At 39.9% G+C, this 27871-nt stretch overlaps 1 protein-coding gene across 2 annotated transcripts; it reads right to left on the bottom strand.

Moving 5' to 3' along the window:
• Nucleotides 1-368: 368 nt before the first annotated feature.
• Nucleotides 369-26731, bottom strand: LOC122671767 (actin cytoskeleton-regulatory complex protein PAN1). 2 transcript variants are annotated; one of them, XM_043869193.1, is made up of 9 exons: nucleotides 26516-26731; nucleotides 25177-25222; nucleotides 24807-24894; nucleotides 20480-20727; nucleotides 16167-16286; nucleotides 15898-16054; nucleotides 12706-12845; nucleotides 12557-12592; nucleotides 369-1390 (listed from the first exon to the last, which is right to left on the bottom strand). In XM_043869193.1, coding segments are annotated over exons 1-9 (1683 nt in total). In that variant the 5' UTR covers nucleotides 26518-26731; the 3' UTR covers nucleotides 369-544. The 2 variants fall into 2 exon arrangements, with proteins under 2 accessions (XP_043725128.1, XP_043725129.1); XM_043869194.1 differs by having other exon boundaries at nucleotides 15898-16048.
• Nucleotides 26732-27871: the final 1140 nt, after the last annotated feature.

Raw genomic sequence — 27871 nt, 5'->3', positions numbered from 1 at the left:
CCACTCTTCCTCTTAACAACAATTGCAACAGCTTCAATACTTTCAATGTGCTCGTGGACAGTTTCCCCAACACTCAGGATGAAATGAAGAGAACTCTATACTACACATACACACCCCTTCAAAGCAGGGCCACAATATTCTCCTTCCATTCCCTGTACTCACTTCTGCAACTTTTCGATGCCGAGTTATTCTGACAATTTCTCATAATTTCACCAAATTCACCTTGAAGGTCTATGGCAGTACAAGCACCTGATTTTCAAAACAGTCATTGACATTTCAAGCACTGCGAGGAACCGCAAGATTTAAATGGAACTCCTCTAACTACCTCTGTGAACATCATAATACCCATTATGAAAAGGATCCTCAAGTTAGAAGAGGTTGATATATCATAATTCAATTAATATACAACTATGTACTAATGTTATAAGGTCAAGCGAAATCCCAGTCCCCCATATTGGGATAGGATTCATGTACCTTTGGGGGGAGGGGGTGAGTAGTTTCAATACATAATTTTTTATCATACAACCACAAAGACCTAGGACAACTACTGCCGAGAAATTGGTGGTGTTGCTGGCAAGGGTGGCTGGCCATAGAACCCTCCTTCAGACCCCTGAAAATTCTGATGAGGACTTGGACTAGGATAGGAAGGCACACCTGTAACCGAGGACCCAACCATTGGATAACCAGGTAATGGTGGTGGCCGCTGCAGAGCTGTACCATAGTTGTAGGGTACACTTGTCATAGAACCAGCTATCTGCATGAATTGGGCTGCTGCTGGTGGTGGGGGCAGTGGAGGGAGTGGTGGTAGTGGTGGTGGTGGCATGGCAGGAGGACCTGGATGAGACATAGGAGATGACGCTGGAGATGCCGGTTGATGTGCCAACTGTTGGGACGTTGCTGTGACATTGTGCTGGAGCGATTCAGGATGTGGAAGAAGAGGTGGTGATGGCTGAGGATGCTGAGGTGCTATGTAGGAAGATGGTCCATTCTCAAGTTTGGGCCTCTTTTCAGAAGGATAATCACAGGAAGACTCACTCAACGGGTTGCCAATGACGCCCTCGGATGCCAACGATGACAGCACATAGGTGAGCATCTGAGCAGAGGAAGTCGAAGCAGCAAGTTTAGCAGCCATAGCAGCAGCTGCCGATTTGCGGGGATCTTCTTCAATGTGGCCAGCATTCTCAGTGAAAGGTCCCTGCCGTGTATACATGACTGGAGCTGATTGCTCTTTGCCAGTGCTGATGGCTGGAGTTTCCTGAAGGAAACTGGAAGGTGCATCAGTTGAGGTGTTTGTTTCCTTCAACCTTGGCTCAACAAGCGACTGTCCATTGCTGCAGTTTAGCACTTGTTGGCAGATGTGGCCCGCCTGTTCATATCGAGACTGCGCAAGCTGAAAAATAGTACATACATGAGAAACCACATTTATATACTTTGTAAAAACCAGATACTAACCATTCTGACATGAGTTTGCAGCCTATTTTGATCAAAATACAAAGTCTACTATCTAGATGGTATAACTATCAATTTTTTGGCTTCAGGCAAATGGACAGTCCAGATTGTTCAATGTGTGCATGTCTGAACCAGGGGCCATCATGACTTAAGGAGTACACAGTTATCCAAATACCTCTAATAAATAAGAATATCAATAACATACACTGCAAAAAAAATAATTAATTATTATTATTAGTATTATTAATTTGGGTGGGGGGGGGGGGGGGAGGAGGGGTTGATTAATGGGATACCCTCAATTCTTAAAATCAGTGCAATCTGGTCAAATCCATATTATATACTCCAATAAAATTGTTACTCATCCCCCCTCCCACGCCCACCCCCACCCCCACCCCACAAAAAGAAGAAGCATTTCTCCTCTGAAGGGAAATCATGGATCTCGAATTCAAGTGTTATATAAATTATAAAATAGTCATTGAGGCACCATTAACAGCTTACATGCCAATGCTAAGCCAGCCAAATAAAAGCAAAAGTGAAGATGTAAAGTAACTGAGATTAAGCAGCTTGTCAGTGCCACCGGAGGTCCCTTATTTCAGTCTAGTAATTTAGTGTTGTTATCTCAGTCAAGTTACAAGTAAATGAGAAGGCAAACAAAATAATGGGTTTTTTGTTGTTGTGCAATACAAACTCTTCTAAGCACTGCAAGGGTATTTGGGATTTTTTAAATTTGGATTGAGACAGTCCTTTTAGTAATGTGGGTATTTTGCACAATTTAGGCTGTATACATGCAAGATGAACATTCCTTTGAAATCTTTTTTGAATACACATCTTAATAGGAGTAAATCAATGGGAAAACTACAGCCGTCAATACAATTTTTTACAATTAATAAAACATGGAAATCAAAATTTTTGGCAGACGTTTGTTATGTGAAGCAAAGTATAGTTCCACTTAGTCCCTTTCTTAAAATATAATTGATTCTCTTCTCGTTCCATCTCCATTACTCTCTGTTGCACTTGCTGTCTGTATGAAATAATTTGAAACAATAACCATCTTTCACCTCAACCTATTTCAAAAACCTTGCAAGAACTTGTCAAAAAACTGTGAGAATCCCACAACCTCCCTGTAAAAAACCAACTGCGATCCTATTCTCAATTAACAAAGATGCTATGGCAACAAAAATAGCTTATGTTGATAAAAAATCTAACCCTAGCGCTAATCAACATAGATAGCACTATTGCCAAGAGGGTGACTATCATTATAGGAACACACTAACACAGATAATCCTACTCAGTCCGTCTATGAAACATCATTCATGACATTGTTGGTATTAAGAGTTAGTAAACATTGTTTATGCAGAGGCACTCGAATGGTTGGACCAGCATGAACAGGTTTCAAATCCCAAGCCCAGATGGAACCGACCAAAACTTGGGCTTTTGGTCTAATAAGGGCTGGTAGTAGTTATTTACTATTTGGGTTATTTCCTTTTGTTTATGTTTCGTAGGAGACAGGCTAGTTAGTTTTGAAATCTATGTAAGTTTTAGAGTTGGAATAGGAGTTTTTGTTTGCTTTGTTTCCTTATCTTTATATATCTACTTGTAATCGTCAAAAAAGATCGGAAAGAAAATAGAGATTGAGTTATACATTACTGGGTGTGGTGTGACCTGCTGGTCATCGTGTTCTCCCTCTTCTTCCTTCTCTTTCCCCCATTAATCCTGTCCCCTTCCTTCCATGTGAACTACCCTAGTTGTTCTCTTCCCTTGTTCTTTCTTTTTCCATCTTCCCTATCTTGTTCTTTTCCCCATCAATCCCGTCTCCTTCCTTACATGTGAGCTACCTTTCCCTCTCAGATTTTGGGGGTTAAGGCCTTACCTTAGGGCGATCCATCTTGCCAAACCTGAGCTCCAAAGCTTGTTGGAATAGTGGATTTCAGAGTCACATTCAGATCTGCTTCTAAGCCTACCGCTAGAACCAGTTTTGAGTCATATCTCTTTTGAATAAAACTATATTTCTGGTCTATGTGTTGCACATCCAGTCTGCTTCAAAGCCCGATTTTCAATCTTCAAAGTCTGATTTTTAGTCTTCAAAGTCCTCTTTTTTTATGTTAAAAAAAATCTTCAAAGGTAAAGGTTGTTTTCTGGTCCAGGAAAAGCAGATAGGGTAGTTCAGCATCAAGGCAAGATTTTTCCCAAAATCTTAGATTGAACAAAAACCTAGAAAGTGAGTTTTATCAACTGCATCAAAAGAGGGTTGCCGCTGGCCTATGTTTCGGGAGGTAGAAGACAACCTCTTGTGGTTGCTTTTAATCCCCTTTATTCCCTGATTTCCCAGATTGCCTCTCCCTATTTCTTCATTCTTCAAACCCCTTTCGTCCTTATTTTATCCCCTATTCCTTGTTTGCCCCTTGTCATTAATTAAAATCTTTTACTTATCCTTCCTTTTTTGTCTACCTAAATACCCTTTTAAGATTCCATCTATTTACCAAGTTGCCATTCTCTTATAAACTTCAGAATAGTTACTGTTTTGCAACTAAGCTCTTGATTTGAGTCTTATATTACTTGGATGGGCCCATAGCGAACCCAAATAGGGTTTTGAAACCCCGGTACTGCATCAATTTGGGATCAAAGTCAAAATTCTTCCATATCTTAACCATGGTGCCCAATAGTGAGGTTCTCCAACAGCTCAACTCCTACAAAGAGGAAACACGAGCCAATATTGCTACCCTCACAGATAATGTTGATACCCTCAACACAGCTATCAGTTCCATCCAGACTATGATGGCATCCACGCAAGCTTAGTTGGATGGCCTCAATTTTTATGGGGATAACAGCTCAAAGTAGTATCTTGACTGGGTTCACAATTTGAATATATTTTCTCAGATGGTACGGGTTGATTGAGGCCAGAAAGATTTTATTTGCAAAGGCTAAGCTAAAGGGCAAGGTTGGAGTCTAGTGGATTAAACACCAACAAGAGAATCGGACTCAAAGCACCAGGTTAGTCACTACTTGGTCTGAGATGAGTGAAGCCATGAACCGGATATTTCTGCCTACCAACTACAAGCAGTGCATGCACGTCAAGTTTGCACAGCTGAGACGGGAAATCATGATAGCTGAGGAATATGTCGCCAGATTTTATTATTTAGCCACTCGATTTTATTCTGAGTGGGATGAGGATGGTGACACAGTTCCGCAATAGATTGCACCCTTAGATACTTTCCCTAAGGGTGACAGTTCCAATCAGTAGTATTCTTCTCCCCAGGTAAAGTCATTCAGCATGCCAAAGACTTATGGTTCATCTATGACATCTTCTAGGCCAAACCTGCATTACTCTCCACCTTGAGGTCGTGGTTCTGAGTTCTGACAAATCTCTTGTGATGCCAAAGACTGCCATTTAGTGCTTCACATGCAAGGGGTACGGGCATGTCTTTACAGGTGTCCCAACCGCTTGGTAGCTTATATTGACAAGGAATCTTCCATACCTCTTTCTCGGAGCAGCAACGGACTGTCGAGATGGTTTATTGGAGGTAAAACGTGAGCCTGGTGAAGTTAATTATGATGACAATGATGGGGAGCAGCATCCTTGTTATGTTCTTCGTCCTTGACAACTCATAAGGTCTCTAATAATGGAGATTGACACTACAGCAGTAGCTTCCAGACCCAAGTGAAGTGCAACGTCCAATTATGTAGCATGGTGATTGAGGGAAGCTATTACGTGCCTAAATAGCTAACATACATGGACATTGGAGAGTAGTTACGTAAGGATAATATGGGGTTAGTTACGTAAAAATGTATGAATTATGGTTTCAGTTAAGTCGAGTCATAGTAGAGGAGGTGGGTGTTGAGCTTAGTAGTTATCACCAGTTATTGTCAATTATTATTAGTTACTTCGGGAGAAGAATACTGCTTCAGACTTTCTTCTACCTGATATGCCGGGGAAAAGAATACTGCTTCAGACTTTCTTCTACCTAATATGCCACCTATACAACATCCTCCATCATGCCACCAATTACTTTTCATCCCACTCAAAATCAGATCGAGTGGCTAAGTAATAAAATCTGACCACATACTCCTCAACAGTCACATTGTTCTATCTCAGATTTGTGAACTTGAGGTGCAAGCGCTACTTGTAGTCGGTCAACAGGAATTTTGATTCATGTCTTCGCTCATCTCAGCCCAAGTAGTAACTATCAAAATGCCTCAAGTTTGATTCTACTACTGGTACCTGATCGACTAGACTCGTCAATTTAGCCTATGCAAAAAAAATCTTTCTGGCCTCAATCAACCTATACCATTGTAAGAATGTCTCTAGGCTATGGACACAGTCAAGGTACTGCTCTTGGTTTTTATCCCCATAGAAATTGAGGACACCCAGCTTCACTGTCCTTTCGGCTCCACAAAGATGATCATCATTCCAAACAGCTTCATATGGTGGTGGTGGTGGTGGTGTAAAATGTGGTCATGGGGGTGGTGGCGAAATGTGAGATGAGCCCCCTTGAAGAGAACCCACGTTGGCAGAGGGTTGGGGAATGAAGTTGGAAGAATCTCTAACCAGAAGTTAACACTTTCCCTTATCAGAAGCTGCTAACATGTCAATAGAAGTGTGCAAGGATGCCATCATAGTCTTATGGGGAACTGATAGTGGTGTTGAGGGTGGCAACACAATCTGAAATTGTAGCAATATCTGCTCTGGTCTCCTCCTTATAGGAGTCAAGCTGTTGAATAACCTCATTGTCAGCCATCATGATTCAGGGTATGGAGAAGGATATTTGGCTCTGATACCACATATGCAATCCCAAGTACGAAAAACCCTGTTTGCGATTGCTATGGGCCCACCCAAGTGTCTAAGCAAGCCAATGTGTAATGGTAGTGGCAATTTAGTAATTAACCATAATTTTCTATGGGAATGTTGGGTAGATAAATATGCTATGAAACTTAAAACATATGCAAATAAAAAGACAAATGACTGAATTTCAAAAGACTTGACTAGTCACTCTCCCTCATATTCTAAGACCATCAGACTTCCAGTAGTCTCTGACTTGGTCTTCGAATCGTAATACTGTCTCAGCCCGTAAGAAGGGATAAGATAGCAACTACAAATTAAAGAGGAGGGACAAACTTGGAATGAAATTAAATTGGGGATAAGTGGAGATAAAGGCAAAGGAGAGGGGTATTAATGAAAATTGAAAGAATAAAATAAAGAAACAAACATATAGTAGGAAGGAGGGAGGGGTTGTCTTCAACCTCCTGAACCAGGTATTCCAGCAGCAACTTCTTTTGATTCCGATGGATGGAGCACACTTGATAGGAGCCCAACCTAGCTGAAATTTTGAGAGTAAGTTGGTATTTCAATATCCTACTGAAAGGAAGCAATACCAAACAAAGTCGATTGATGAGCCGAATCTCTAGCAGTTGGGGAAACCAAACAGAGTCGATTGATGAGCAGGTGGTACTCTCCAGATGCTTTGAATATGGCCCCAATAGGTTCAATAGCTGAAGTGATCTGAAGCCTTGAAGTTGTAGCAAAATCAGCAGAAAAACAGAGCCGCAGGGTGCAACAGTCTTTCACTTGATTGTGTAAACAGCAGCAGCAATACTTGGGGTTGATGGAGGAATAGCTTCAGGTCTTCAAGGACTTTCCAGCAGCAATAGTTGCAGACACAAGAGACAGCAGCAAGCACACTCGATTGGGAGCAAAGGAATAATAATAGAAGAGAAAATAGAATAAGAGGGAAGGATAAGGAGATTCGGCTCTCACCAGCCAGGCTCTCTCAGCCCTAGGGTTTTGGCTCTCTCAGCCAGGCCTCCCAGCCCTTCATGTCACAGCCATTGGACAAGAGAATCTTTTGCTTCAAAGCAATTTTTTTTTCATTCAATTATTCAAATAGTTGGGGAATGTCTACAACAGCCTTACAATCAATAGAGGGCTATGCTTGCATAGAAACTACTAAAAATAGAAACCTAATGAAAATAGAAACTAGGCTTTATAGTTCAGCCAACATGCAAGGAACAAAATTAGAAACTAAAAAATAGCAACTAAATCTAAATCTAAAATTAGAAACTAAACTAAACTTCTAAATCCCCACTCAAACAAAATTGACCCTTCTAAAAAGTCTTCACATGATCTGGTCTTGGGCCCCAGAGGATCTAATAATAATATTCGACCAAGGCAAAATAAGGGGCTGTAGCACTGTGCATGTGAACAGTAACGTGAACAGTGTTTTGGCCTCTTTTTCTTCATGTTTTGTGCTACATCAAAAGCTTCTAGAGAAACCTTGTAAATAGTTAAGGAGGAGATTTCTAGAGTTCTCCTAGTAGCTAGAATCCTCCACAAAGGAGGTGTGAAGGTTCTAGTCCCTTAGGCTAGAAATCTCCTAACCATTGGATAGATGACACATGCAAAGATCTTAGGCATTCTTTGGGCTCTTAGCTGCCTATAAATAAAGGTGGCCTCATTTGGCCAAGGCACCAAGCAAGTGAGCATTCAAGAATTGTACTCAAAGCTCTCTAGTGCAATTCAAGTTCCATTCATTCAAACTCTCAAGTGCTCTTTAAGTTCTCTTCCCAGGTCCCTTGCTAGAGTTGTGAAAGGCTGATTTAGTGCTAGTGTAAGTGCTAAGTGTCGGCGCGGTTGCTTAGAAAGGTTTAAGGCTGTGACACGCAAGTGTCCTTGAGCCTCTTTCGATTGTTTTGCAACAGCAGCAGTGTTACGCCCGTGCCCGAACCCTGACCCGAACTCTGAATGTAGGTCCGGAACCCGATGGAGCTTGGGTCTTAACCACTAGTAACCTGTGGTGCACCGACTTGGTGCTCATTTTTTTTAGGGAAATCTCCAGTAATATCATACCTATCGATCCGGAGGCAACTACTAGACCTATGTTGCTATTCCATACACCAGTTGATGAGTAACCTTGGTACATACCTGCTTCACCGAAACAGGAATAAACTCAAATTTAAATGTTTAAATAGGGTTTAATGACCACAAATTATACAAGGACAATGACCTAGGCATGGCACAGGCCTCAGTGGGACCCAAATGCAAAAACAGTAGGATTTTACCTACTAGTCCATCCATACTGGTCGATCTGGATCAACTAGTCCAATGGACCAGTGCTGCTGTACCGCACAAAATTCACCTCAGATGCGTGGGACCCACTATCTCGCACCCCGGGTCACCTCTCCGTACTCAGAATGACCCATGGAAATATTGCCCTAACAATGTGACCCTATGGGGCCCACTTGGGAGCCATTTTCATTTAAGAATGAGTTCTTAAAATGCATTCTCACTAAAAATCAGATTCAGCCAAACAGGCCTTAGTGGCTGGGCTTATATAAAGCAGCCTTCAGCCCAAAAACCCTCCTATTTCTTTCGTTGGAGAGAAGGAACAGAGAAAGAGAAAGAAGAAGAGGAAGAGGAAGGAGAAGGCTTGGAAATCCCCCTTGTGCTTGGATTCAACAAGGTAACCTTGAACTCAGTAGTTCTATGCTGATTTCTAGCCATTATCATGGTTGTATCCATGATCAATCTCTGGTTCATACTAATTAACCATGCGTTCTCATGTTTCCTACTACAAAAACTATGTATTGCAAGCTTAGGGGCTAGGAACCTTACATGCATGTGTAGATCTGCCATGTTGGGCTTAGTATCTACCCTTTTTCTTGATGAATATATGTTGTACCTGCAAATCTCAGATTTAGTTGATCATTTGTCATGCCATATGACATGCCTAGATCATGAAATTAAGTGTAGGGCATGCTTATTTTAAATGCATGCTAGATGCTAGGCACTATTCTCTGAAACATAACCATTTTAGCATAGTTACAATCTGCTCATTTAGGATTTCTGCAGTTGTTCTTGCATACAAGGCATGCATGTTGTCCATATCAGCCCAACAACCCAAATCCTTATGCATGTAGAAATTTTCTTTGAAATCATGTTAAATACCCTTACTGCAACCTACTGGTACCTCCTAATCATCCATGCATGCTTCCAATCTGTAGATCTAAGCCAAAACAGATTTATCTTTTAAATTTTCGGGCTGCTCATGTACTGGTCAATTGCAGTGGTCGATTGGATCAACCACTGTGAATCAACCAGTGCACGAAATTGGAACCTGTGTTACCCCTAGCCTGTCTATGGGTCTGTGATGCCCTGTATAGGGCCCTGCATGAAACCCAGCTAAAAATAATGCCCTGCAACCCTGCTTAGAGCCAATCTGACACCCCGGGATGGGTTTCGGGCAACCAAACTTGTATTTGACATGGAACCATGACCCCAATCAATGATGGAAGTACCGTTGTGCCATCTAAAGCCATTGGTGGGAAACCTCTCCAAATCTGTGACTGTAACCCCTACTGGCCCATTGCTATTGGTCCATTGGATGGACCAGTACCAATCAACCACTGCAGGAAATCATAGCCTGTGCTGACCCTGACCTAACCCAAGGTCTGAAACACCCTTTCCTAGGCCTTTGGTGTAAATCCTAGCCTAAACCGCATTAACTCAACCCTGTGCCTACACTTGGAGCAATGGGTTGATTGCCACTGGTCCATTGGATAGACCAGTTCAATCAACCAGTATTAACCATTGATGAATAACATGACCCTAGCCTTTGTATTTACTTAGAATAGTACTTGGGCACCCTTTTGGGTCTAAAACCATAAACCCCTTTTGATTTTGGACCACAGCAGCCTACTGGTCCATTGCCACTGGTCCATTGGATAGACCAGTGCCAATCGACCACTGCTGCTGCCATGGCAGTTTTGAGTCCTGCTTTGGTCTGGATGATTGACCAAGGTCATCCCTAGTTTCGTAGGGCAATTTAGTATGCATTGATGTAATTTTCTAATTTAATTATTTAGGCTTTGATTGTCCGTCTGGCGACGCGTGTCCGAGCACCTTTGTGGACCGGCAGTCTTTGGAACCAACAGAGTATAGACAAGGTGAGTAGATATTGGATCATCCTTGTAGGTGTAACCTTGTGAACATTCCAAAGATAACAAAATTACTTTTCATTATTTATATCTGTGTTACATTATTATTTATTTGCTTTTAGACTTTAAAATTTCAGATGTAACTGTGGATTGTGATTATGAGCATGTTGATAAAATAATTAATGACTAAAATGCATACTATGTGAACTGTTAGATGCCGTAATAGACGGCTTGGAAATGAAAGGCATGGTGAGCCATAGTATGGACTGCGGGAGCACCGTGCATTTCATACTGGATATGAGGTTTGTGGTAGCCTGTAGAATGGGATACGGTTGGCACCATTCAACTCATACTTATCATGTAGATCATTGGGCTAGGTGAACATACCCTTATGCTACAGCCCTTCCCAACAGGGGTGTAGGTGTTGGGTGATCATGGCATCCTGAATGCCGAGTATAGCAGAATCCGGGTCAGTTTGCTATGGTTAACTAGGGGTCCGCCAAGGGAGGAGTTGGTGCTCACTACCCAATGCGGGTTCTACCCGCAGTGATTGCGGTGGCAACCGAAGACGGAGGAGAAGCGATGGAGGTTGTTGCCCGAGTCATTGCAAGTAGCATATACCTAGCGACTTAGTTGTGATGTTAGGTGGACTAGAGTAATAAAATTGAACCCAGCATGTAGATTGATGATGATGATGGTTGTACCTGCTTGTATGATTTATTATTCATTCGTTGGGCTCGGTGGAGCTCATCCCTCGTGGATTGTTTCTTTTAGATGATTTTACAGGTACCAATTCATTTACCAAAGTGTGACGAAGCTGTTGATGAAGTTGTAGAACGTCCGTACTTTGCTGTCCCGTGAAGATCTTATAGTTTTGTTGCTTCCATCCTTTCGAAAGCGTAATTTTCTTGTGTACTGTACTTACAAACATAAAGGATACATATATGATATAACATAGGTACTTGAGATTTTACTGTAATAAATATAACCTACCTTTTGGGTAGTTTTTCTTTTATCTTCCGTGGTACTCTGATATTTATTTATTATCTTTTACCCTCATTGTGTGGTTTGTGAAATGTAAATACTGTTTCTGGATCCTTGGGGTTTGGCGGATGTGGTTCGACATCCGGGTCACCTGCCCAATCCTCCCAGGGGGTGGTTTGGGGTGTGACAAGCAGCCTTTGCAAAATTGGAGATTGATTAAAGCCTTCAAGAGTCTTCACAGCACTTACAGTAGTCTCAGGGAAGCAGCAGGCTAAGGGAATCGAGTGGGGTAAGAAGAGAAGATAGGAGAAGAAGGGGAAAGGGATAAGGAGATCGGCTCTCACCAGCCAGGCTCTCTCAGCCCTTCATGGGTTTCGGCTTTCACCAGCCAGGCTCCCTGCCCTTCATCCTCACAATGGGACAAGAAACTTGCTCAAAGCAATACTCAATCATTCACTAAATCGTGGGGAGCCTCTATGCCTATGGGCAGTTACATATAAATAGATTCAAGGCGATTAGTCAAAAATAGAACCAAATCAAATAGCAGTCTCTTATATGACTGAGACTTGCTTTACAAGTATTAAACTGAATTAGAAAATACTGAAATAGAAAGCCTACTTGACTAAGTTACAAAAACAGAAAATAGAAACTAAACTAACTCCTAAATCCCCACGCATAGACAAAATTGCCCCTTTTAAAAAAATCCACACGATCTGGTCTTGGGGCCCACAGGATCTTCTAGTAGCATTCACACCAAGGCAATATAGGGGCTGTGACACTGTTCACGTGAACAGTAACGTGAACAGTGTTTTGGCCTCTTTTTCTTCATGTTTTGTCCTACATCATAAGTATCAGGAAACTCCAATAGACAGAACCTCTACAGAAACAGACTGTTATCCTATTCATGCAAAAGTGATCTTGACATAGTTTTAAAACAGAAAAGTGCCACAATCCAGACCTATCAAATAACTGAGTCGGGTAACTTTCTCAAGCATACCAACAAAACCAGAACTTCAAAAAAATGCAGCCATTAAACCCACTCCACACAAGGGCACAAACTAATACCCTCAAATTTCCAGGGTCAGAGTTCAATTATGGACTTCATCTTGAGATTTCAACATCACAAACAGAAAGTTCTTGAAAGGTACAATCATTTTCCTAGCAAGTTAGGCCACTCTAAGCAATACGGAATTACCTTAAGTTGATTACGAACTTGGTCCAGCTTAAATTCCTGAAAACAAATCAGTTCTCTTTCAGAAAAATGTAAATATTAATAAAATGGAACAAGATTTCATCAACTCAAACTAAAATTTCACAAAGTTCCAATCTGCTAGCCAAAATCACCTGCTCCTGAAGAGCTTCTCTTAAGTGAGATACGAGACTTGATCTTGATGATTCAACCAATCTCAGCTGCTCAATACATTCTCTGAGTCTACTATGCTGGCTCCGCAACTCATCCACAAATCCAGACCCATTGAGCTGCCCTGTTCATTAAAGAATCCAGATCCAGTGAGGAGTTAAAATTATTTGCATTACAACTTTTTTTCTATCTCAACATGAAGATCACCATTAAAGCAGCATTGGCTTCTTACCTAAAATAAACAAGGTAAGTGAATAACAGTAACCTTGAGAACTGGATGTCAACACTTCTAAATGTATTACTGCCACTTAAATACTAAAACAACCAGGTTTAACCAGTTTTCCAAATGCTCTAGACAGGGGACAGTAACCAGGAGGAAAACACAGAAGTTGATACAACTAGCACCCTTCCAATGGAGTTAGCCTCAACAACAATAGTCAGTATTCACATGATGCAATTAAAGATTGTGCAATTGGCTCTAGAAAGAATTTTTTTTTTTTAACCAGAACTCTAGAAAGACTTTATTTTGGCCCATAGATGGGTTTTATGGGTCTTGGACTTCTATTTTTTGGATTTATTGATGTAATGGGATCTTTTACAAGCCCATATTTGGGGTCTAAATTCTGGACACGGAATTAAGTATATGGATAAGAATATGTGGGGTGCATTAGTTATTAGCAAGTAGATATTTTATTTTAAATTTTTTTAGATAGTTATCATTAGAAGTGGGACCCAGTTATCACTTCAGACTGTGGGTAATATATAATCTATTACTAATTTTATTGTAAGTGGAGCTGGGTTAGGATACTATAAATGGGTTAGTATTTGCTTTATTAATTAAGTTGTTAAGATAGATTAGGATGCTCCAAGTCAGCCAATGAGCAGAGGAGTTTTCATTTTGGCTTATTTCTTTTGTTACAAGTCAAGTAGGGACTCTCCAACAACAGCCGAATATTGGAGAGTTTGAGGCAGTTTAGAATTCTGTTTTATTTCCTTTTTTCCGTTCAGTTTTATAAATACATGTAATGGCGAACAGCCTCATACGATTTGATGAATAAAAATGAGTAGTTTAATTTGATAGTGGGGTTGTTGATTCTTTCTCTCTCCCCTCTCGCAGGATTTGAGATTTTCCTATTCTCTCTCTTCTCCTCCTCATTATCTCTCTCTCTTTCCATCATAAGCAGATCCATATTTTCGATCTGCATTAAGTGGAAATAGAGCTAAATCTGCTTGTAGATATCATGGATCCATACAAGGAATGTCTTTTCTTTCAAGAACCTCAAGTCAATCAAGAACGAATATTTAGTGAGCATTTTGAGAACCGACGACGGAAATCGCTGCCCATGCTCAAATGACAGGATGCTTCCTTCAACAAGCTGATCTCAGTCGTTGAATAGTTGGAATAAGGGCAAGAAGATGATCCAGTGGTTGAAAATCAACTTGAAGAAATAAACAACGCTCCGATCGAGATTGATGAGATTAAAGAAAAGATTGCAATAGAGACACTCGATTTGGCATTGTTTCTAAGGATATTGCAACTGTTGAATTTTTTCTTCCTCCACAAATCGCCATCAAGTCAAAGCAAGTGTTAGATGAAGCCGATCAAGTAGGGACGATCCTCCTGTTCTACAAAACTCGAGGGCGAGTTTTTTCAAACAAGGGGGCAGTTTATGCAGTTAAGATAGTGCCAATGGGCCTAGAAAGACTTTATTTTGGCCCATGGATGGGTTTATGGGCCTTGGGCTACTTATTTTTGGTTTATTAATGTAATGGACATCTTTTATCATCCCATATTTGGGTTCTTAATCCTGTACACGGGATTAAGTATATGGATAAGATTGTGGGATCCATTAGTTATTTGTTAGTAGATTATTTTATTTTAAAATTGTTTTAAATATCTATCATTAGAAGTGGAACCCAGTTTGAAGACTTCTAAAAGGGCTTGAGGATTCTAGAATTCCAAAACTTCTGGAATCTTATCATTTCAGGTCATGGGGTAGTTTATAACAACCTATTTTTATTGTAATAGTGGGGATGGGTTAGGACACAATAAGTGGGTTAGTTTTTGCTTTATTAATGAAGTTGTCAAGATAGATTAGGACACTCCAAGTCAGCAAAGGACTAGAGAAGTTTTCCTTTTGGTTTATTTCTTTTGTTATTTGAGTCAACAACCAGAGGGTAAGGCTGCATACATTATAACCCTCCCCAGACTCCGCAGTAGCGGGAGCCTCATGCACTGGGTATGCCCTTTTAAGGTACTCTCCAACAGCAGCCCACGATTGAAGAGTTCAAGGCAGTTTAAAATTCTGCTTTTATTTCCTTTTTCTGTTCAGCTTTATAAATACATGTAATGGCTAACACCCTCATACAAATTGATGATTGAAATTAATTAGTTTTATTTGATAGTGAGGTTGTTGCTTCTTTGTCATTTGCGTTACAATTTTTTTTCTACAAATAATCTTAACATCGATAACACTATTAAAGTAGTCATTACTCATTAGCTTCTTTCTTATCTAAAACAAACAAGGTAAGTGAATGACAGTAACCTTGAGAACTGCATGAGGACCTCAACACTTTTAAATGTATTCTTGCCACTTAAATACTTAAACAACCAGGTTTAACCAATTTTTCAAATGCTCCAGATAGGGGTCAGTAACCAGGAGGAAAACGCAAAAGTTATTGATGCAACTAGCCTCAACAGCAATAGTCAGTATGCACAAGAAGCATGTAGCATTCTCATGGGAGTGTCATTAGTATTTAGGCAAACCATAGCTCATTGCAATGTTAAAACGATACATAAGAGATGTGTACTTGGATAATAAAAAATTGGAATACAGAGCAAATCTTAAATGTAATGCAACGAGGAGCATACACGAGCAGCTTCTGTAACACCTTTAACGATACAGCTCAAAAGGACTTAAAATGGACAAGTTTTCAAGCTCTTATGTTTTGATAATTCCAAGTTTAATGTGCAACAATTTTTCAAAACACCTATAATTCCAAGTTTAATGTTGGGTTCTCATTCATTACATGAGGTAGCTACTCATCATATTACATCCAGCATAAGTAAGTTTGCAAGAGCAGAATTGAATTTTTGAAAGGTAATAATGACAACAGAAAATGCAAAGGTCCAAGCTCAAAAATGTGACTAAAATACAACGCAATTTAAGCAATACCTGAGTTATTACTGCCACCAATTTCCTTTTCTGCTTTTTCAACACCACTAGCAGCAGTCCTGCATCTGCTCAGTAAAGCTTCTTCATCCATAGAACCATCATAAATAACTTCGTAACTTGAAATGATCTTTTCCAGTGTATCTCCGACAGACTGTTTCTGCTTAAGAAGAACAATGATGAGCACAAAACAAGACCCCTTTTTAATAAAATCCTTTAAAAAGAGCAGCAAATGAGCACATAAAATACAAAATCTGCGTACAGGGATTTACCAGTTTGAAATCTGAACTTTTTCCATTTCTGTTACTGTTCTCCAGGTTCCTCCCAACAAGCTCTTCCTTAAGAATTTGCCCCCGAGAACCAAAAACTTTTCTCTCTTCCCATATATCAATCTGGGCAAGAAAAGAAGAAAATGTGACCAAAAAGAGTTTAAGTACTTACTATTTGCTTTATACCCACACCTGCATAGTTGCCAGGGAGCCAAGGTGAACCACAGCAGCGGTCAGCCACCTTGATGCCTAGGTAATGCCTTGGCAATCTTTTTTTTTTGATGTCTATGCCTTGGCAATCTTGCCAAGGCGCCCAAAGTGAATACTATATGTTATATCCCAGGTCCATATTTTCTGAGTATTTTATATCTTAATAGATGTAACTATAGTTACTATATATATAATTTTGGGTTATAAAGGTCAAATTATAAAAATAAGTCGCGTAAGAGAAACATTATACTATTATAGAAAAATATTAGGCAAGAAATTGAGAAATGATTAAAAATCTATAAAATGTGCAGGGAAAGATCTGGGTTCCTTGGCACATAAGGTGACCAATCACTTTGACTTAAATAGGTTCCTTGTCACCTAGGCATCAACCTGGCGTTATCTTGACAACTATGTATAATAATACAATATCGATTCTTATAATTACATTACCTCATCTAAGATAGTCCTTATGCAGTTAAATTTTTTATTTTGTCACATGAATCAATTCAAATAAAAATGTGAAATAATCATCGAAGTCAATAGAGCATGCTTAAAAAGAGCTGAAAACCTTTTCTCTTAATTTTCTCTAAAAGATTATTAATACTAATGTATTTATGTAAGTAAAAAAACCCAAAGATGAAAATATTATACAAAACCTATCCACGATGCACGCACTAAACAGAAGCATCACAATTATACATCCAGAAAGGGGAAGGGGGTGAACCCATGAGGTAGCATATCACATACCATGTACAAATGAACACCCTTGGAACTTTTCCGGGTTGGAACTGTTCCACTAACCGTCTAAACCCCACCCCCCAAAAAAAAAAAGACAAACTAAAGGCCCTATACAAACTTTAAATTTTGCCTTTGTTTTGCAATAGACAAGAAATCCATTCCTTCTAAAAGAGGAAACAATGTTCCAATTGAAGGCCAAGGGAAACCCAACCCCCACCCCCAAAAAAAGAGCCTACAACTGAAAATATCCAACAGAACTCTCTTCAAGACTGAGCAGACACCAAAAGGCAAATATAACCACCAATAAAATCGTCCATATTATAAATGAGGGTGGTTCACTAACTGACCATCTGCAAAGCATAACAATAGGGACGCAGTAGCAATATCATGGTCGGACCAGCATGACCCGATCTGGAAATCCAGACCGAGACGAACCAGTCCCAGAACGGGTTTTTTTTTTTTTGGGCCCAGCGGGGGTTGGTAGGGTTTATTTAGTTATTTGGAATATTTGTGTAATTGCATTTTATTTTATATTGTTGAGATAGCTATATAGGTGTAGAGGGCAGGCCTCGGCACAACAGAAAGGTTGCTCCATTGCGACCTAGGGGTCATGGGTTCAAGTCAGGAAACAGCCCCTCCGCGAAGGAGTCCGGATCTGCTCCCCACTTGGGGACGGTGGGGACAGATCTGAACCCTCCATGGGGCGTGGGTCCCACACCCCAAAGGTGGGCCCCACAGCCCATGGAGGGTTGGGATCTGTCCCCACTGCTCCCCATGTGGGTAGCTGATCCCAACTATCCGTGAAGAGGGGTTAAGGCTGTGTGCATAAGACCCTCTCCAGCACGCCCTTTTAGATAGCTATATAGTTTTGCTTAAGTTAGTAGTCTCCTATTTTGTTTTAATTTCCTAGTTAAGTAGGTTTCTATTTTGAGTTGGATTCCTTCTTATTTATGCTATGTAACCCAACAATGGAATATAATTGAATGAATGCATGAATTAGATGTTGAGTTGCGTAGAGTTACCATAGCGTGCTACGGCATGTGCCTGTTGGCTGTCGGTTCTCTTCCTTCTTTTCTCGATACGATTCCTCTCTCTATTGTCTATTCCTCTTCAGTTATTCTTAGTCTTCCTTGTTTTATTCCTTTCATGTTCTTCCTTTTGTTTTTTACTTCTTGTTCCGGTTCATGCGGTTAACGATGTTGACAGACACCCACGTGGTTCATTCAAACTCCTTTAAACCTTTCCCTTTCCCTCTTAGATTTCGGGAGATCATCCTTTACCCTAGGGCAACCAGGTCTGAACCCTTGTGTGAAATCATACCGGAATCAAGAGTTTCAAACTGAAACTCAGGTTCTGTTCTGAGTTCTTCCACGAGTTCCGTCTCAGTCTATTTCATAAATCATTACTTGAAATCTGGGACTGCCATTGGTTGATTCTAAGAGGGTTGGAGAATTAAAACTCAACCTTAAAACCTCATTCGATTTTGGGGGCCTAAGGGTAGAAATTGAATGAGTTTTCTCATTCTGGTTTCTGCATACAGGGGGGTATCATGAGGTTGAAGACGACCTTTGTGTCGTTATCATATTTATCACCATATTCCCTTCTTTCCCAAAATACCCCACTCCCTTCTTTCCCGAATACCCCTCCCCTGCATCCACCTTCCTACTTCTGTTTTTATTTTATGTTAACGCCAAGATTACCTGATGTAGACCACAAGTCCATATGAACCTGCAAGAAACAAGCCCCAAAACCAGCCCAGCAAGGTTGTGGATCCGACTTCTGTGAGAGGCAGCCTGGTCTGATGATGTGGCAAGTTTCTGTTGGTTCGATGGAGCATCACCTAAGGCAGTCTCAGCCCAGAGATAGCATGAAGAAAAAATGAGACCAAGACAGATTATTTTTTTTTTAAAAGGAAATTACTGTTCACGTGAACAGTACCCGGGTTACTGTTTAAGTGAACAGTAATTTGAGGGCGGATATGGACAGCTGGTGTGAAGATTAACTGTTGGATGTTGGTGGAATATTCTATTAGAAGCTGCTATTAACTTAGTTTCTTAGTTATCAAGTCTAGGTATCGACTAGTTTCTAATTTTGTTTCTTTCTTTTTAGTAGTTACTATACTTACTAGTTTCTAATTTTGTACCTCGCATGTTGGCTGAACTATAAAGCCTAGTTTCCATTTTCATTAGATATTGGGTTTCTATTTTTAGAAGTTGTTATTTCTTAAGTTTCTAATTTTGTAAACTGACCTATTCCATTAAATAGCCAGCCCCTCTTGTAATAGAAACAGAATTGGAGAATAGACTTTGTGGCCAAGCTTGCCATCGGTTATGGGAGAAATTCCATGTTTCAACAGCTGGGATAGCAGTGGGTGAGAGACCCAGGCTGAGAGAACCATTCCCCTCCCCCCCCCCCCTGTCTTCTCTTCTATCTTCTCTTCTTTAACTTCGTCTCCTTTCTTCTTATCCTTTATGTTCTCCATTCATATGTAATAGAAAACAGCAATAAAGAGAGAGAGAGAGAGACAGTTTTAGTTATTTAATTTGTTTCTTATCGTGTTGATCCTGGCTGCAATCGATCTCCCGCTGGTTTCCCTGGATCGAGGTCGACTTTTGCATTACTACCCTTAACCTTTAATTCCCAAGTCCTACCTTATCCCTTCCTTATTCATATACCTAAGTACACCTCTAATGTTCTGTTTATTTACAAATCAGACTCTCCCCTCTAATACTTGGATTTTGTTGATTGGGTGGACCCATAAGCAATCTCCCAGATTGCATCAAACAAATGTTGCCAATCACCTCCTCCAGATAATAATTCAAATTACTGTGCAAGGCCATCCAGAAATGCAAGCCACTTTGATCAAATGAACGAACCCCAAACTAACTCTGCTGGCAAAGAAGAAGAACCTATCCAAAAGGCTCCTTCTTCATCAGGCTTCCAGAAGCATTTATCATCTAATGATTTCAGAACAGCTCCTATTCCACCCAACAGATTAGCCACAGAACCCAACCCCATTATAGACTACAAGTGTAAGTGTACATAATGAATCTAAGATTTCAATAACACCCTTCCCAAATGATGAACCATCATAATTTAATACTGTTCCAAATAATAGCCTTGACAATTATACGAATAAAGCTTTTTGGATTCAAATTTAAACAAATTAAGTGTACATAACACCATTCCCAATGATAAACCATCATAATTTAATAATGTTCCAAATAATAGCCTTGACAATTAGATGAATAAAGCTTTTTGGATTCAAATCTAAATCTAAACAAATTAAGTGTACATAATGAATCTAAGGTTTCAATAACACAATTCCCAAACGATAAACCATCATAATCTAAGTTGAATTCACATACCAGTCGGAGTGCAGCATTTCTTCCAAATTCATCCCCATTCTCAATCACATCATTAAGAGCATGTGCAAGAACCTTCCAAAATTCACCAACAAACTCCGAACCCTTTCGCCGACTATTCTGCAAAATATCATTTGCAAGATATAGAAAAGACACTCTCTGCTCCCGTGGAGAGCAATGGAACTGTCTATCCCATGTTTCAACAACTTGTTTTGCTTTCCTCCGATGGAAGATACACCAGTGTGATAAAGCTTGTTTTGGTTAAGTATTGCACTCTCATCAACATTAAGGCGTAATATAAATACAGAACACTGAAACAGGGAAAGATATGTAGATAAAAACATTGAAAAGCCAGAACTCAAGTAGCAGAGAAAATTTATTAGAAGCATGGTACTAAATCTCGTTTCGTTTCGGTATTTCGGTCTGACCGAAATTTCGTCGAAATCTCGGTTGAAATATGGTATTTTTCTGTGGGTGTAAAATGCCAAAAATGTCCGAGATTTCCGAAATTTTCGAAACGAGATGACCGAGATTTCCGAAATTTCCGAAACAAGATGACCAAAATTTCCGAAATTTCATCGAAATATTCGAAATATTGCATTTTTTCATTTCGGACTTGCGTTTCGTTTCGGACAGGTCGAGATACTCGAAATATTCGATATCTCGACCGAAATTTCGCGCGTTTTAGTACTATGATTAGAAGTATAAGGATTCAGGTAATTGACATATATACAAGGTGATGGGAAGCAATACAGATCACTCATGCTAGTGGGCCCTTGTCCAACATACCAACTAATAACTGAATCAGACTACACCATCATATTTCAACCAACTATATCCGGCTAAGATACACCAAAATTGACCACTAAATGTGGCTTGAATACATTATTATAAACTACAATAAAAAATGTTGACACAGCTGAAATGAATATGCCAGGCAACAAATATAGTAGGATAAGGGAAAATAATCGCACTTTTCTTTTTTCTATCCTCTTATTTAACTCTATCTTTCTTCTATTCTAGAGTAACCTTCTACAGTAACAACATAGAAGGTGCCAACAATAGTGTGGCAATGATGTAACAAAAGGTGTGGCTAAGCCTCTCTTCAGTAGACAGCAAGGCTGCAAGGAAAAACAAATGTATGACAACAAGGATGGTGGTGGGATGATGACCTGCCACACCAACTATCCCATTTACTAACCAAATTCCTTTCTGTCATTTTTCCTCATATTTAATCTTTCAAAATCTAAACAGCATTTTCACCACATCAAGCTGTACAGTTCATCCAGGTCAAACAAACCGAGCCAATTCAATAGGGCTTCAGGTTTTTGAAGGTACCTTAGGTCAGGCCGAACTGAACCAGCAGGAAGGTTCTGTTCTTTAACTAACCAACTAGATAGGTATGCATTCGGATATATGTTTACACACGCATTAATGCAGTCTGAAAATTCAAATTATGGATCTCAAATGCAAGCAGGCCCAAAGATCAAACTGTAATCAGTCTAAGATAAAGGAAACAACTGTGTTGTTAAGGGAAGAAATCAGATTGATGGAAGGGGAGAGAAAAGAAATGAGATCGATCTTTCTACGGAGGAAGAAAAGAGGAGAGAAGAAGAAATCAGGTATGGAATACCAATCCCATATGCACTGCTCAACAGCATCAAAACTCTTAATCTAAACTAATATTCTTTGCTCCAATCATTTCTAATTGAGGGTGCATTACATATATAAATACCTTCTATGTTCTAAAATACCTAATTCGACTTATAAGAGGATTCCTAATACTTTAACGTACTCAATAAAGTAAATAAACTCAAAACAGAACTCTATCTAGCTATTAGGTGTTCTAATCTAACTCAATCCCCTATTGTTCCCCCTGGGGTGGGCCCTCCTATGGTCCCTACTCCTTTGGCCATTCCTTCTCTGGCCCAGCCCACCCACTTCCCTTTGGCAGATCCTACTGGTCTTAATCAGCCAGCTCCTTCTAGCCATTCGACCCATTGCTCTAACCCATCCGTCCCGGCTCACCCACGTTTGGGCCTAAACTCCAACATTGGTTTTACCCCCTTTGCGCCCCAATCTATTGCCCCCACCCCGTCACTTCACGTTTTTTGCCGCCGTAACCCTAGCTCCCCTCCTTTGCCTAAGAATCGTCCCTACATTGCCAATTCCTTGCCCTGCCCAGAGAGGATTTTGCCTCTAAGCTCGGATATCAGAGGTCATGCTCTCTGTCGTGAGACAATGGACCCTGGATAGTTTGCTTCACAATGGATGGCTTTGGTTGCTTTAAGTTCAGGCATCTCCCCTTTCTTTAGTGCTCTGTTTTTGTTGAGGCTCTTCCCTTTTTTTTTGTAAGTTCCTTGCCCTGATTAGGCAGGGCTTTGTTATTGGCTTGTGCTAGTATTTCCCTCTCCCCCCCCCCCCCTTTCTTTTCTTTGGTTAATGAATTTGTTACTCATCCAAAAACAAAATCTAACTCAAACACTCAATTTAACTACTAATCCCATGTACTAACTTTATTCCCACTTTATGGGCTTATAAATTGGGCCGTAACCCATAACAATGAAACTCAAGAAAACACAAGGCCCAACCTATAATATAACCACCCAAAGGTCAATTTCAGCCCTTTGGACTGCCACCAGCACCTTATGGCTTATGGGTCTCCCAAACTTGCACATAGGCCTCCATACGGGATTAATGTCTAATCCAACTGCACCACACATACACCCCACCTACCCTAGCAAACAAAACCATTAATACAGATGGACAACTTAAAACCAATTGAAAGGATAATGAACAGGTTCGGGCTTCAAGCACAGTACACCCACTGATGTTTAATTTGCAATAATTTTTGTTCAAACAGGGCATGGGAGATTGAGAAACAGTCTCCCTCCCGAGTGCAGGACTAACCCTCTTTCTTTTTTGATTTTTCTCAAAATTTACTTATCAGTCATAAAAGTACCTCCTCTCACTCTCCCCCCCCCCCTCTTCCCTTCCTCCTTACCTCCCTCTCTAACATCCTTACACGCATGCACACAACCATAGAGAATGACATAGAACCCACCCCTCAGGCCTCAACCCAACCCCTCTTTATCTTCCTTGAACAAATAACTACTTACCAATCATAGTCGTCAAGGCAACGCCAAGGCGTCTAGGCGCCTTGGTCGCCTAGTTGGTGCCGCCTTGATTTTGGACCCTCTCCAACACCTTGGGTTGCCTAGATGCCGTGACAACTATGGTACCAATAAATAAAATATTCATGCTAATAACACATCCTAATACACAAACAAGGGGCACCTTATTGCCGAGATGATGCCAAATGCCTTGATAACTATGATCCCATCCATCCACCCAATCGCAAAATTTCTGAATCGGGAATTTTTTTTTATTCAGGCCACCAGTATCAATACCATTAGCTGCTAGATCCAGCTTGATAAGACCTTGGAACACTTTTTAGCCAGACCTTCACTGCACTTATCCAAACATCCTTACCACCCCCTCGCTTTTTGTTCTTTGGGGGGGGGGGATGGGGAGAGAATCAAGCCAACCCAAACAAATTCTAGAGTAATCCTGATTCAACATCTTGGGTGGTCAACTAGTGCCCACAGGCTGGGGAAAGTCTCTGTAGCATTTTTCTTGTTTTTAATAAATTAGTCAGCTAATTAAATTTTGAGATTAGTTTATACTCATTTTGACTTCACTGCTCTTTATAAATATTGAACATAATAAAGAAGGTGGAGACTCCTTGTCTCAGAATAAGCTACAGAATTTAGTCTCACTTGACCGCTTGATACATACAGCTGATTCTTGTGTAGTCTACAAGATGCAATAGGATGTAGTTTGCATTTAGTTCATTTCATTATTTAAAGAGCAGTTTTCCAAGTGGAAGCACTAATTAAAAGTTTAACAGCAGACAATTTCAGATGTGCACCAAATCAGCATCTACATTTTTTGAGCAAATTTCTATTCAGTGGATACCTCCAACCAAGTGTACACTCTTATTGGATATGTTAAACAAAAATATCACCGAAACTCTAGTGTTAGCAATTTCATACTGTCAACCCACAGTTAAGCCTTTTGTTTCTATTTCCTCCCATGGTAATTACAAACACGCCAAACAAATAAAGTAAAACTAAGCACCAAGAATCAGGGTGTTTTGTCCCCCTTGATTATACACTCCAAAGGAAGTAGGCTGATTTCTTTCAGTAAAACCAACTAGCCTTCCCTCGGACAAACTGTGTTCAACCAACAACTGCAACCAGAATAAAATTTAAAAAGAAAAAGCTAGAGAAAAATCATATACTATTCTTAAACACAGTCAAAAGGATACTCTCTATACTTTGCTGTGAATTGTTAAGCTTGGCAAGCTTTTCCACCAAAATCTGTCCATTGAATGTTCCATTCATTGCTTCTACTTTCTGTCCATCGTATAAGAGGAAAAGAAAATGATATAAAAGTTAAGCTGCATTCATCACACCAAAATACAACACAAAACATAAAGCCAATCTCCAAATCATTTCATAACGATCAAGCATCCATCCAATGTTTAAGTGTGTTGTGTGTGTGTGTGATAGAGAAAGAGGGGGGGAAAAAACTCCGACAGTTCTGCTTAAACTAAACAAGTTCACATTTATGATTTTGGCACAGATTTATGCAGGGGGGGGGGGGGAGGGAATTATACATACTTCACCATATATTACCTCCAAAAAAATAGGTTTCCTTGGTGTATATGCTTCGGGAGATGTCCTATACATAAGCACAAGGTCAAACATCAACAGTCAGAGAATTTTTTGCAATATAGTAAATTAACGCAATGCTGTCACAAATTCTATGATATCAAAATAAGAAAGAATAGAGTATCAAGCAGCCAATATGAAATGCTTCTGAGTAGCAATATCAGAAAAAAATTGTCCAATTTCAGAATTGGCTTAACAAAAAAATGCCTATATTGAAATGCTATGAGACATGACAAAAAGGGTTTATCATACACATCTCTTTCTATACTGAACAATTAGTCAGATTACCAAATAAATTAAGTTAAAAAAGAGTCAACAGACATAGTTAATTTCATAAAGACCTAAACAAGAAACTCCAAATCAAGACCTCACACCTCTCCATTAATTAATGTAAATAAAAAGGCTCAAATTGCACACAATAAGATAGAACATCTAAACTCCTTAGCACGATGAAGAACCTAAAGCCCAGAACATGTCCTGTCAAACAAAAAACTGCGCGTTAAGGTTGGGGGGGGGAATCCCAGAGCCAACACTTCCCACTAATCCCACAAATACCTCTTCAAGACATCCCAATAGCTCAACAAAGCCAAATAAAATTTTTCCAAAATCTATCAACAAACCCTTTCTACCCACAATCCCGCACAGGAGTGCTTTTGGTGTGGCCACATTTAGGTCAATTAGGTGTCTCAAGTCCATGGAACACGCTCCACTTCTTAGCGTTACCATCTAGGATTCAAAGCACAATTTCCAACAACTTTCTGAATTCTGCTTAACGGTAAGATGCTCTAAAATTTTCTGCTTTTCCAAAACAAGCTCAGTGAGCATAGATATCTATGGTCAAGAAGTATAAAGTCTATTAGCGAAGCATACCAGATGCCCGTTAAAGCTTGCAGACAATTACAACAGGAACGAGAAATCTACATTTTTTTACAGGAAAAAAAAAAAGTAGCTGAGAGCTGGGAAGCGGTCAAGTCACCGAATTTTACAACTAATATATTAATTTAGCAAGTGTGCGCACTGCGTGTATAAAAGAAAACTATGCAAAATATTCAAACAACCTTCATCATGTAACATGCAGGAAAATATGAAAACCAAACGAAACTAAAAGTAAATTAAAAGAACAACATTAGCAAAAACTGGTGAATTCCATAGATATGAAACCCTAAGGCAGCTTAATAAGGTATTATAATCCAGCAAAGACAACAACATCACCAACCATTAATTGAAAGTAGAACCCTATCGAACGGAAACACGGAAACATTCAAATAAGCATCAAATTTAAATCGAGAAGCAGGAATCTAACATGTTAAGGAAAATGCAGCTGAAGAATATGACAATCAAGGACAAGTAGAGATAATCCTCAATGCTCTCATCAGTGCCTGCTGGTCTTTCTGGTAGGTGGCTGAAATAAATTAGGGTTCTGACGGGGTTTTGGTGGGAGCGTGTGTAGTCAGATTCAGTGAGCGTCGGAGGGAGGGAAAAAGTCTCGGTTTTTTTTCTTTTTTTCTTTTTTTAAGGTGATGTGTTCTTGTTTAAGGGAGATGGCGGCAGTCAGAAGGGGAGAGTTGTGGATTCCGCAGTCGACATCGTTAATCAGTTCTTCGGGAGAGGTCGACAATGGAGAGAAAGAATCTATTCCCGTTCACGTTGTTTGCTTGCCGTACTAAACCCTTCAAGTACTAATGCAGTGGCGAACGTGTGAAGCCAAAGTTGTGTTTGGAATGGAACAATCCACCCCCCCCCCCGGCCTCAAAAAAAAAAAAAAAAACATAAATCCCATAATTACCCTCGTGCTTTCAATGGTCGGATGATCTTAAATCATAGGTTTTTTGTCAAATGCCCCCTGAAAATGCCAATTTGTCCAAATGCATCCTTATAATTTTACAAATTGCAAACTCCCTTTACTTTTAAAACATTATAACACTTTGGTCCAGTCCGTTAGTCTAGGATGTCAGTTTCAGGAATCTAATTACCAAAATGTCCTTATGATAAACCTGGAACTCATCTTCCATTTCCTTTCCCACTTTGACCCTTTGTTTTGCTCCACCATTAATGGCGTCTGCAACTCATAAAGATGGTTTTCAGCCTAAGCAATAGCAGAGAACGTGAAAACTCCTTCTAGTACTAGATTTACCTTCATTATTGGCATCTGCCAATAACACTGTAATGAAAACCTTGTCCAGCCTCTGTGCCCACTTCACCTCATGATGAAGACTACCCAAAAGAAAAAACGTACAATCTTTTAGCATTGAGGTCAGTCAAAACATAAAAACACAAAAATCATAGTTGTGACGATGAATCTGATATTACATAAAAATGCCACAAATCAACTAGTTGAAATCCACAACACGAATATAGCCATCTTAGTGACTAAGTGACAGTTCACTCAAAAACTGAAAAGGGGATGAGGGTTACTACAGACTCAATATTTAATAGCCATGAAAGAACTAGAATCACAATTAATGCAATGCAGACCCTTTTACCTAAATGAAATGCCTGGTCCTAATTAACCAAATGAAGAATGGCAATCAATTGCAATCCTATGTCAAGTGCAGGTTTTTTAATTCTGCAACAGACACTAGTAGCTTTACAGGGTTGGATGAGAACCTCTCAAATCCATTTGCAGTGACAATTACCATTTCAGTTCGCTCAGTACCTA

The sequence above is a fragment of the Telopea speciosissima genome, chromosome 8, assembly GCF_018873765.1.
Source record: "Telopea speciosissima isolate NSW1024214 ecotype Mountain lineage chromosome 8, Tspe_v1, whole genome shotgun sequence".
NCBI lineage: Eukaryota > Viridiplantae > Streptophyta > Magnoliopsida > Proteales > Proteaceae > Telopea > Telopea speciosissima.
Note: the sequence above shows the minus strand (reverse complement) of the source record. Positions and strands in the feature narration are given on the sequence as shown.